Source organism: Myxocyprinus asiaticus, chromosome 31 (genome assembly GCF_019703515.2).
Source record: "Myxocyprinus asiaticus isolate MX2 ecotype Aquarium Trade chromosome 31, UBuf_Myxa_2, whole genome shotgun sequence".
Lineage (NCBI taxonomy): Eukaryota > Metazoa > Chordata > Actinopteri > Cypriniformes > Catostomidae > Myxocyprinus > Myxocyprinus asiaticus.
In genome coordinates, this window is record NC_059374.1 from 43,867,725 (window position 1) to 43,881,016 (window position 13,292).

At 34.0% G+C, this 13,292-nt stretch overlaps 2 protein-coding genes across 7 annotated transcripts in view; one reads left to right on the forward strand and one right to left on the reverse strand.

Moving 5' to 3' along the window:
- anapc15 (anaphase promoting complex subunit 15) overlaps positions 1-13,292 on the forward strand; it is a 337,271-nt gene that overhangs the window by 58,900 nt on the left and 265,079 nt on the right. The window lies entirely within an intron of this gene.
- The window catches only part of LOC127421811 (arf-GAP with Rho-GAP domain, ANK repeat and PH domain-containing protein 1-like), a 95,943-nt gene that overhangs the window by 18,334 nt on the left and 64,317 nt on the right, over positions 1-13,292 (reverse strand). For all 6 annotated transcript variants that reach the window (XM_051664940.1, XM_051664939.1, XM_051664941.1 and 3 more), the window contains 7 exons: positions 9,327-9,501; positions 9,102-9,236; positions 8,757-8,892; positions 7,346-7,448; positions 7,056-7,251; positions 2,232-2,277; positions 1,984-2,147 (listed from right to left, as the gene is read on the reverse strand). In XM_051664940.1, the coding sequence (XP_051520900.1) occupies positions 1,984-2,147; positions 2,232-2,277; positions 7,056-7,251; positions 7,346-7,448; positions 8,757-8,892; positions 9,102-9,236; positions 9,327-9,501 (955 nt within the window). The remainder of the gene's footprint in view (positions 1-1,983; positions 2,148-2,231; positions 2,278-7,055; positions 7,252-7,345; positions 7,449-8,756; positions 8,893-9,101; positions 9,237-9,326; positions 9,502-13,292) is intronic.

A 13,292-nucleotide genomic window follows, 5' to 3' on the forward strand; every position in this document is an offset into this window, starting at 1 on the left:
AGTTTGTGTCTGTGTGTGTTAGTTTGTGTGTGTATGAGTGTGTGTGTGTGTCTGTGTGTGTTAGTTTGTGTGTGTGTTAGTTTGTGTGTGTATGAGTGTGTGTTAGTTTGTGTCTGTGTGTGTTAGTTTGTGTGTGTATGAGTGTGTGTTAGTTTGTGTCTGTGTGTGTTAGTTTGTGTGTGTGTTAGTTTGTGTGTGTATGAGTGTGTGTTAGTTTGTGTCTGTGTGTGTTAGTTTGTGTGTGTGTTAGTTTGTGTGTGTATGAGTGTGTGTTAGTTTGTGTCTGTGTGTGTTAGTTTGTATGTGTATGAGTGTGTGTGTGTGTGTGTGTGTGTGTTAGTTTGTGTCTGTGTGTGTTAGTTTGTGTGTGTGTTAGTTTGTGTGTGTATGAGTGTGTGTTAGTTTGTGTCTGTGTGTGTTAGTTTGTGTGTGTGTTAGTTTGTGTGTGTATGAGTGTGTGTTAGTTTGTGTCTGTGTGTGTTAGTTTGTGTGTGTGTGTGTTAGTTTGTGTGTGTATGAGTGTGTGTTAGTTTGTGTGTGTGTTAGTTTGTGTGTCTGTGTGTGTTAGTTTGTGTGTGTGTGTGTTAGTTTGTGTGTGTGTGTGTTAGTTTGTGTGTGTATGAGTGTGTGTTAGTTTGTGTCTGTGTGTGTTAGTTTGTGTGTGTGTGTGTTAGTTTGTGTGTGTATGAGTGTGTGTTAGTTTGTGTCTGTGTGTGTTAGTTTGTGTGTGTGTTAGTTTGTGTGTGTGTGTGTGTTAGTTTGTGTGTGTTAGTTTGTGTGTGTGTGTGTTTGTGTGTGTGTGTGTGTTAGTTTGTGTGAGTGTGTGTCAGTTTGTGTGAGTGTGTGTTAGTTTGTGTGTGTTAGTTTGTGTCTGTGTGTGTTAGTTTGTGTGTGTGTTAGTTTGTGTCTGTGTGTGTCAGTTTGTGTGAGTGTGTGTCAGTTTGTGTGAGTGTGTGTCAGTTTGTGTCTGTGTGTGTTAGTTTGTGTCTGTGTGTGTTAGTTTGTGTGAGTGTGTGTTAGTTTGTGTGAGTGTGTGTTAGTTTGTGTGAGTGTGTGTTAGTTTGTGTGTGTTAGTTTGTGTCTGTGTGTGTTAGTTTGTGTCTGTGTGTGTTAGTTTGTGTCTGTGTGTGTTAGTTTGTGTCTGTGTGTGTTAGTTTGTGTCTGTGTGTGTCAGTTTGTGTGAGTGTGTGTTAGTTTGTGTGTGTTAGTTTGTGTCTGTGTGTGTTAGTTTGTGTCTGTGTGTGTCAGTTTGTGTGAGTGTGTGTTAGTTTGTGTGTGTTAGTTTGTGTCTGTGTGTGTTAGTTTGTGTGTGTGTTAGTTTGTGTGTGTATGAGTGTGTGTTAGTTTGTGTGTGTATGAGTGTGTGTTAGTTTGTGTGTATATGAGTGTGTGTTAGTTTGTGTGTGTGTTAGTTTGTGTGTGTGGTCACATTGAGTCTGCAGTCAGACATTTACATTAATTTCTCTCTCAGACACAATTGAATTTAATTCTCTGTTATTTCTTGGACAGGAAGTAAGATGTGGTTCGAGTTTCTTTCACAGAAGAACACAGACAGAGAACAAATAATTAGAAAACAGAGTACAATAGATGAAATTACTGTTTACAAACTAAATCTGAGCAGTGGCACTTCTGGGTGTTTTTGGCACCCCAGAAAACTACTGATTTCAAATTGAGCTGAAAATACAGGAAAAGTGTAAGATCTAAATGGGACGTGGCATAAATTAGGTAATACTTCTAAAATGTGTCTTTGCATTTATTTAAATGCAGTAATTAACTTGTTCAAATGAAACCAAGTCTATAAACCATAAATTTCCCTTTATAATAACTTTTATGCATTAAAACACATTACATCATGTAATATTTAACAGATTAATAAAACCGCAGCACTGCTCATTTTCACTACTGTAAACTGCTGCTCTGAAGAACCGGAAGTGCGGTTACCTGCTACAATTTCATGTAATAGAGTAGAATAGAATACAGTACCGTATTGTGTGGTGAAGTGAATGCAGCGCTCCACTATAACAGGAATATTCGCCTCTGTCAGCTGCTGTTGACTCAATGTGTCTCCTGAACTCCCTGCTGCTCTCTGGATCGCTGTCGCCCAGCCCTGAAAATCCAACTTCCTCTCACCCTCGATGTACAGCGTCCTGCAGAGATAATCCTGCTCATCAAAACCACCGTCACTCACAAACCAAACTAAAGTGTGAAACTGTTCAACTCGAGCTGCTCACCTGCCTCTCTCCACTAGAACTAGAACTTCATTCTCAGGCTGGATCGCTGGAGAAACAAACACAAACAATTGATCAGAAATGGGTCTCAGGTCTGTTCTGATTGGGTCACGGACAGTCGAGAAAAACAATTCATAACATTCAATTAACCATATAATCGTGCACAGTTAGTGTAGCACAATAAATACACTTTAAAAGGAGAAACACTTCCCATATCTTTTGTCGCTTGACATCAAGTGTCCAATCAAACTCTACAATATTTTGGTTTAAATTCATCTGTCAAAATAGACCGATATCAACAAGGACAGGTTGTGACATGAACTCATCCTAAAAAACCATCAACATAACTACACAAGGTAAAATACGACCCCACGTACATGAAATACTCGGGAACCGAGTAAGTCATAATTATGAGGCACTAAGTCATATGTATGAGATAAAAATTATTCATTATTAAATCCAAAGTCATATTTATGATATTAAAATTTGATAATGAGAAAAATTTTTAATTATAAGATAAAAAGTACATTTGTCACTTTAAGTACCTCATAATTATGACATTTTATCTCAATAACGACTTCGTATCTCATATTTAGGAATTTTCTCCCATAATTATGACTTCATATTTTTCTCTTATAATTATGCATTATTCTTCATAATTATGCATTTTTCTCTCATCCAATTTGAATCTAATAATTATGACTTTTTATCTCAACTATGACTTAGTATCTCAAAATATTTACTTTCTATCTCATTATTGTTACTTTCTATTTCATAATTATTACTTAACATTTTAATTATGACATGGTATCTCATAATTGACTTTTTATCTCAATTATGACTTAATATCTCATATTTGACTTTTATCTCAATTATGACTTAATATCTCATAATTGACTTTTATCTCAATTATGACTTAATATCTCATATTTGACTTTTATCTCAATTATGACTTAATATCTCATATTTGACTTTTTATCTCAATTATGACTTAATATCTCATAATTGACTTTTATCTCAATTATGACTTAATATCTCATATTTGACTTATCTCAATTATGACTTAATATCTCATATTTGACTTTTTATCTCAATTATGACTTAATATCTCATATTTGACTTATCTCAATTATGACTTAATATCTCATATTTGACTTTTTATCTCAATTATGACTTAATATCTCATATTTGACTTTTCATCTCAATTATGACTTAATATCTCATATTTGACTTTTTATCTCAATTATGACTTAATATCTCATAATTTACTTTTTATCTCAATTATGACTTAATATCTCATATTTGACTTTTATCTCATAATTATGACTTAATATCTCATAATTTACTTTTTATCTCAATTATGACTTAATATCTCATATTTGACTTTTATCTCAATTATGACTTAATATCTCATATTTGACTTTTATCTCAATTATGACTTAATATCTCATATTTGACTTTTATCTCATAATTATGACTTAATATCTCATAATTTACTTTTTATCTCATAATTATGACTTAATATCTCATAATTGACTTTTTATCTCAATTATGACTTAATATCTCATATTTGACTTTTCATCTCAATTATGACTTAATATCTCATATTTGACTTTTTATCTCAATTATGACTTAATATCTCATATTTGACTTTTATCTCAATTATGACTTAATATCTCATATTTGACTTTTATCTCAATTATGACTTAATATCTCATATTTGACTTTTATCTCATAATTATGACTTAATATCTCATAATTTACTTTTTATCTCATAATTATGACTTAATATCTCATAATTGACTTTTTATCTCAATTATGACTTAATATCTCATATTTGACTTTTCATCTCAATTATGACTTAATATCTCATATTTGACTTTTTATCTCAATTATGACTTAATATCTCATATTTGACTTTTATCTCAATTATGTCTTAATATCTCATATTTGACTTTTCATCTCAATTATGACTTAATATCTCATATTTGACTTTTATCTCAATTATGACTTAATATCTCATATTTGACTTTTATCTCAATTATGACTTAATATCTCATATTTGACTTTTATCTCAATTATGACTTAATATCTCATATTTGACTTTTATCTCATAATTATGACTTAATATCTCATAATTTACTTTTTATCTCATAATTATGACTTAATATCTCATAATTGACTTTTTATCTCAATTATGACTTAATATCTCATATTTGACTTTTATCTCAATTATGACTTAATATCTCATATTTGACTTTTTATCTCAATTATGACTTAATATCTCATATTTGACTTTTATCTCAATTATGACTTAATATCTCATATTTGACTTTTCATCTCAATTATGACTTAATATCTCATATTTGACTTTTATCTCAATTATGACTTAATATCTCATAATTTACTTTTTATCTCAATTATGACTTAATATCTCATAATTGACTTTTTATCTCAATTATGACTTAATATCTCATATTTGACTTTTGATCTCAATTATGACTTAATATCTCATAATTTACTTTTTATCTCATAATTATGACTTAATATCTCATAATTGACTTTTTATCTCAATTATGACTTAATATCTCATATTTGACTTTTATCTCAATTATGACTTAATATCTCATATTTGACTTTTCATCTCAATTATGACTTAATATCTCATATTTGACTTTTATCTCAATTATGACTTAATATCTCATAATTTACTTTTTATCTCAATTATGACTTAATATCTCATAATTGACTTTTTATCTCAATTATGACTTAATATCTCATATTTGACTTTTATCTCAATTATGACTTAATATCTCATAATTGACTTTTATCTCAATTATGACTTAATATCTCATATTTGACTTTTTATCTCAATTATGACTTAATATCTCATATTTGACTTTTTATCTCATAATTATGACTTAATATCTCATAATTGACTTTTTATCTCAATTATGACTTAATATCTCATAATTGACTTTTTATCTCATAATTATGACTTAATATCTCATAATTGACTTTTTATCTCATAATTATGACTTAATATCTCATATTTGACTTTTTATCTCAATTATGACTTAATATCTCATATTTGACTTTTATCTCATAATTATGACTTAATATCTCATAATTGACTTTTTATCTCATAATTATGACTTAATATCTCATAATTGACTTTTTATCTCATAATTATGACTTAATATCTCATATTTGACTTTTTATCTCATAATTATGACTTAATATCTCATAATTGACTTTTTATCTCATAATTATGACTTAATATCTCATATTTGACTTTTTATCTCAATTATGACTTAAAATCTCATATTTGACTTTTCATCTCAATTATGACTTAATATCTCATATTTGACTTTTCATCTCAATTATGACTTAATATCTCATATTTGACTTTTTATCTCATAATTATGACTTAATATCTCATATTTGACTTTTTATCTCAATTATGACTTAAAATCTCATATTTGACTTTTTATCTCAATTATGACTTAATATCTCATATTTGACTTTTTATCTCATAATTATGACTTAATATCTCATAATTGACTTTTTATCTCAATTATGACTTAAAATCTCATATTTGACTTTTTATCTCAATTATGACTTAATATCTCATATTTGACTTTTTATCTCAATTATGACTTAAAATCTCATATTTGACTTTTTATCTCAATTATGACTTAAAATCTCATATTTGACTTTTTATCTCAATTATGACTTAAAATCTCATATTTGACTTTTCATCTCAATTATGACTTAATATCTCATATTTGACTTTTCATCTCAATTATGACTTAATATCTCATATTTGACTTTTTATCTCATAATTATGACTTAATATCTCATATTTGACTTTTTATCTCAATTATGACTTAATATCTCATATTTGACTTTTTATCTCAATTATGACTTAATATCTCATAATTGACTCTTTATCTCAATTATGACTTAATATCTCATATTTGACTTTTATCTCAATTATGACTTAATATCTCATATTTGACTTTTTATCTCAATTATGACTTAATATCTCATAATTGACTTTTTATCTCAATTATGACTTAATATCTCATATTTGACTTTTCATCTCAATTATGACTTAATATCTCATATTTGACTTTTATCTCAATTATGACTTAATATCTCATAATTTACTTTTTATCTCAATTATGACTTAATATCTCATATTTGACTTTTTATCTCAATTATGACTTAATATCTCATATTTGACTTTTATCTCAATTATGACTTAATATCTCATAATTGACTTTTATCTCAATTATGACTTAATATCTCATATTTGACTTTTATCTCAATTATGACTTAATATCTCATATTTGACTTTTTATCTCAATTATGACTTAATATCTCATAATTGACTTTTTATCTCATAATTATGACTTAATATCTCATATTTGACTTTTTATCTCATAATTATGACTTAATATCTCATATTTGACTTTTTATCTCATAATTATGACTTCACTTAATTATGAATTTCCATCTCCTAATTATTGCTTTTAATCTCATCAGGTTTGAATCTAATAACGATTACTATTAATCTCATACATAAGACTTACTATCTCAAAATTATTACTTGCTAAAGCACTTTTTTTTTCATGTGGTAGAAATGGGCTTTCATACACATGACTTTTTCTCAAAATGATGAATGAATCAAATAATTTGGATTATTTCATTATATAAATATGACAAACCAAAGCAATTTTTGTTTTCAATGTGGTATATGATTTCCATATGTTATAATTACGTGATAAAAGATAAAAATGTCCAATATTCTGTGTGACTCACAGAGCTCCAGGAGTTTCTGCAGGTCGACGGTCTCATCTCTGGGATGTTCATTCAGGCGGATGTGCAAATTCGACCCCACTAGACAGAACCAGGCCAGTCTGGAGGTCTCAAGATTCAGACCATCTTTATAACGCAGTCGGCCGATGCGCTCAAAGTCTTTTAGTAACAGATCCTCCGCTCCGACTGGAATAAATGACTGTAAAATACAGACACAGAAAGATACGTCATTTTATTAAGATGCCGTTTCAAACCCGAGACCGTCGACCCAGGACAGAACAGTGTGTGGTTACCTTAGCGATGGATTTGACCCACTCACGCGTGGTTTCTGGATTATCAGTGCCGAACAGATACAAGCGCTCAGTGTCAGTGTACAATACAAATGTGTGATCATACCTGACAGAAACAAACAAACAAACAAACAACAAGAAATGAAGAAAGGATTTACTAGTCCCCACAAAAAACAAGGGGTAAATTTCATAAACCTGGATCATATTTTACCCCAAAAATAAAAAGTTAAAATAAGAAATTATATTTAGCATTTTAGGACAAATAAGATTTTTTTTTTATTGTGACAGTATTTTCATGACATGTATGACATTTAATTCCCAAAGTCTCATTACTGTAATGTGGACAATATATATATATATATATATATATATATATATATAGATATAGATATAGATATAGATAGATATATAGATATAGATATAATAACAATCATCATTTTATTGCAGTAATGAGAATCTAATGAGAATCACAAATTTACAGAACAACTAAAAATTAAAATGTCTGGCTGCATTAATTTATTTTGTTAAATTGTCTTTAAGGCCAATACAGCAAATAATTGTACGTGGGGTGTGTTGTAATATAATAGAAGAGATTTTGGTAACACTTTCTATGAAGCCTATATTTATAATCCATTGTAAAGGCATTATAATGCATTAGTAATGTCTCATAATACACCTTATACGTTATAACTTCTCATAAACAATTATAAACACAATTATAATACATTATACTAATTACCTATTCATTGTTATACCTTAAGAGTATAACGCATTATAACACAAGCAACATCCAATTTTATCTGCAGAAGTTATAATGGATTATGTATATTTGTAATATACTGTTTATAATAGGTGCTTTAAGTGACAAAAGCAATCTCTTCTTATAAACATCTATAAGTAGTTATAAGACATTAAACGTCATGCTGGACGTTATAAACATTACACATGCACAAAATACAAAATAACACACATTTAATGTATATTTTGAGATATTATGAAATACACTTGTATATTGGATGTTGCTTGTGTTATAATGCAATTATAAAGTATAACTATGAATAGGGGAAGACTTATAATGTATTATAACTGTAGTTATAACTGTTCATGATAAGTTAACTTATTATAAGGTGCATTAAGAGACATTATGAATGCAGTATAATGCCCATATAATACAATATAAATATGGGCTTCAGAGAAAGTGTTACCGAGATGTTTTTCCACAATATGAAAATGTGCTTAATTATCATGAAAGTGATGTCATTATGCAAAAATAAATAAATAAATAAAAACAATCTTAATGTCTTTGTGAAATAAAATGTTTGTTTTTTTGGGTCAATGTGACCCGGACATGTTTTCGTCAGATTCTTTAAATCACTTATATCCCTCCAGGGCCAATGGAAACGTGTGAGATTACCCATGAGTCTCAGCGGGGTTGACGGCGAGACACACGATCTCTTTCATCTTCAGTCCGCCGTTTGGTGTCGCGTTTTTATCACTTTCATAGTAGCTAAAATGACCGTCGTTCAGAACACACCAGCGCCGACTGAACTCTGACAGAGAGAGACATTCATCAAACAAACAATCAAATATAATAAAAAAAACAGATCAATTAAAGTTGAGAGGTAGTGACAGCTTCGACAGTTGCTTTATGTCGCTGAACTAATGTGTCTTTCGCCCAATAAGGACAGGGAGATCATTTTATGATCTAGTTTGAATGCATGAACTTTTCCAGCACGAAAGGTTCAGCTTTGATGCTCACCTTCTTTGCCCTTCTTCTCTGTGATTGGTCGAGCCATGGAGGCGGTCTTAAAAAGGAAACCATTATGCGTGATGGAGGGCGGGGCCATGTAGTGCATTGTATCTATGGCAACCTTCAGCTCTGAATTTGGGAGCTCTGTAGGTCAAAAGGGCAATGGTGACAAGATGAAATTGATATGCGGTGCATGGCAACAGTTGTCATAATAACGGTCTCTGTGGAACACACCTGTGTTGCGGTTCTGGGTGAGAAACTCCACCTGCAGTTTCTGACCGTGATGTTGCGCCAGGGCGATCGGCGAGGGCAGATTAGGGTCGCCCGTGTCACAGTTCAAATCAGCACCACAGAAAACCAATGCCAACGTCTCGCACACATCGCTGGACTGAACGTTAATACACAACGCCTACAGAGAGAGGGACAACACATCAAACCATCATTAACTAGTAATATCAGATCACAAGAATTTATATCTGTGAATGTGAACATGTGTGGCACATATGTGCGGTGTGTGGAACATAATTACTGACATCATTCTGATGATCTCAGACGCAGGGCTGTACAGTGCAACAGTGTTGTTCACATTTGCGATTAAAAAAAATGTGTTGAAAAATTTGCACATACAGTGGCAAGAAAAAGTATGTGAACCCTTTGGAATTACATTTTTATGTTTACATTTGTCTTAAAATCTGGTTTGAACTTCATCTAAGTTACAATAATGAACAAACACAATCTGTTTTAACTAATAACACACAATTATTGCATTGTTCTTGTACATATTGAATACATCATTCAAACATTCACAGTGTAGGTTGTAAAAAGTATGTGAACCCCTAGGCTAATGATGCCAGCAAAAGCTAATTAGAGTCAGGAGTTGGCAAACCTGGCATCCAATTAATGAAACGAGATTGGAGGTGTGTGTTAGAGCTACTATGTCTTATAAAAAGCACTCAAACATTTTGAGTCTGCTATTAATCTGCTGACGTGGACCACGCCTTGCAAAAAAGAGTTACAATCAAGAATTGTTGCTTTGCATAAAGCTGGAAAGGGTTACAAAGTTATCTGGAAGAGTTTAGATATTCATCGGTCCACAGTTAGACAAACTGTCTATAAATGGAGATGATTTAGTACTATAGGTACTCTCACTAGAAGTGGCCGTCCAGCCAAGTTGACTCAAAGGGCACACCGCAGAATGATCAATGAGGTAAAAACGAACCCTAGAGTGACAGATAAAGACTTGAAGGAATCACTGGAACTGGTTAACATCTCTGTTCATGAGTCTACTATACAGAAAACATTAAACAGGTATGGTGTTCATGGCAGGACGTCACGAAGGAAGCCGCTGCTTTCCAACAAAAACATTGCTGCACGCCTGAAGTTTGCCAAAGACCACCGTGACACTCCACAACACTACTGGGAAATGTTTTGTGGACTGATGAAACTAAGGTTGAATTGTTTGGGAAGAACATGCAGCAGTCCGTATGACATAAAAAGGACACTGCATACCAACATGAAAACATCATCCCAACGGTGAAGTACAGCGGAGGGAGCATCATGATTTGGGGCTGCTTTGCTGCTTCGGGGCCTGGACCGCTTGCCATCATCAAGGGAAAAAATTATTTCCCAAATTTCTCAAGATATCCTACAGGATAATGACAGGGTGGCTGTGTGCAAGCTGAAGCTCAGTAGAAGTTGGAGTGATGCAGAAGGACAATGACCCTAAACATCGAAGTAAATCCACTACAGAATGTCTTCAAAAAAATAAAATCCACCTTTTGGAGTGTCCCAGTCAGAGTCCAGACCTTAACCCAATAGAGATGCTGTGGAATGACCTCAAGAGAGACATCAGACATCCTAAGAATATGTCTGAGCTGAAGCAGTTCTGTAAGGAAGAAGGAACGTTCCTTCTGAACGTTGTGCAGGTCTAATCCACAGATACCGGAAACACTTGGTTGAGGTTATTGCTGCCAAAGGAGGATCGACCAGTTATTAAATCCAAGGGTTCACTTACTTTTTCCACAGCACTGTGAATGTTTAATGGGATGTGTTCAATTTTTAGTGTTCTGCTGTGGACGTGTCTTGTATCAAATTCAAGAGTTGCGCGTTACAACCTGCCCGCAAAAAGGGGAGTGGAAGAAACTGATGTGATCAATAAAAACACAAAATATTATTCTGTTTTCCCTCAAAGTCTGTGAGCATCTAGTTTCTGGATTTCCAGAGAACAAGCTTAAACTGCGACGTTTTTGACTTGGTTGACCTTCAATGATTAAATAATTCAAAGTATTATTGTTTTTAATAACATAGCAGCACCTTGATTTATATTGTGATGAACATTTATAGTAATAAAATACACTATATTGCCAAAAGTATTCGCTCATCTGCCTTTAGACGCATATGAACTTAAGTGACATCCCATTCTTAATCCATAGGGTTTAATATGACGTCAGCCCACCCTTTGCAGCTATAACAGCTTCAACTCTTCTGGGAAGACTTTCCACAAGGTTTAGGAGTGTGTTTATGGGAATTTTTGACCATTCTTCCTGAAGCGCATTTGTGAGGTCAGACACTGATGTTGGACGAGAAGGCCTGGCTCGCAGTCTTCGCTCTAATTCATCCCAAAGGTGCTCTATCGGGTTGAGGTCAGGACTCTGTGCAGGCCAGTCAAGTTCTTCCATACCAAACTCGCTCATCCATGTCTTTATGGACCTTGCTTTGTGCACTGGTGCGCAGTCATGTTAGAACAGGAAGGGGCCATCCCCGAACTGTTCCCACAAAGTTGGGAGCATGGAATTGTCCAAAATCTCTTGGTATGCTGAAGCATTCAGAGTTCCTTTCACTGGAACTAAGGGGCCAAGCCCAGCTCCTGAAAAACAACCCCACACCATAATCCCCCCTCCACCAAACTTCACAGTTGGCACAAAGCAGTCAGACAAGTACCGTTCTCCTGGCAACCGCCAAACCCAGACTCGTCCATCAGATTGCCAGATGGAGAAGCGTGATTCATCACTCCAGAGAACGCGTCTCCACTGCTCTAGAGTCCAGTGGCGGCGTGCTTTACACCACTGCATCCGATGCTTTGCATTGCACTTGGTGATGTATGGCTTGGATGCAGCTGCTCGGCCATGGAAACCCATTCCATGAAGCTCTCTACGCACTGTTCTTGAGCTAATCTGAAGGCCACATGAACTTTGGAGGTCTGTAGCGATTGACTCTGCAGAAAGTTGGCGACCTCTGTGCATTATGCGCCTCAGCATCCGCTGACCCCGCTCTGTCATTTTATGTGGCCTACCACTTCGTGACTGAGTTGCTGTCATTCCCAATCGCTTCCACTTTGTTATAATACCACTGACAGTTGACTGTGGAATATTTAGTAGTGAGGACATTTCACGACTGGACTTGTTGCACAGGTGGCATCCTATCACAGTACCACGCTGTAATTCACTGAGCTCCTGAGAGCGGCCCATTCTTTCACAAATGTTTGTAGAAGCAGTCTGCATGCCTAGGTGCTTCATTTTATACACCTGTGGCCATGGAAGTGATTGGAACACCTGAATTCAATTATTTGGATGGGTGAGCGAATACTTTTGGCAATATAGTGTATATCATTTTATGAAATAAGTCTCATACAAAGAACTACTACAAATTGTAGCAGTAAATAATAAAAAAAAGTAATAAATAATAATAACAATAAAACCTATATGTGCTAATTATTTATTCACTAGCACCAGTTCCCAATGCGCTCTAAGTCCTCGTGGTCGCGTAGTGATTCGCCTCAATCTGGGTGGCGGAGGACGAATCCCAGCTGCCTCTGTGTCTGAAACCGTCAACCCACACATCTTATCACGTGGCTTGTTGAGCGTGTTGCCACGGAGACATAGAGCGTATGGAGGCTTCACACCATCCACTGCAGCATCCACACTCAACTCACCACGCGCCCCACAGAGAACTAAACACATTATAGCGACCACGAGGAGGTTACCCCATGTGACTCTACCCTCCCTAGCAACCGGGCCAATTTGGTTGCTTAGGAGACCTGACTGGAGTCACTCAGCACGCCCTGGGATGCGAACTCCACGGGTGGTAGCCAGCGTCTTCACCACTGAGCTACCCAGGCCCCCCTAGATAAACCTGCCTTTAAATGGCACATAAAAACAGAAATGTGGTTGGTCACTTTCCGTGTCAGTGGGCAGTTTTTGG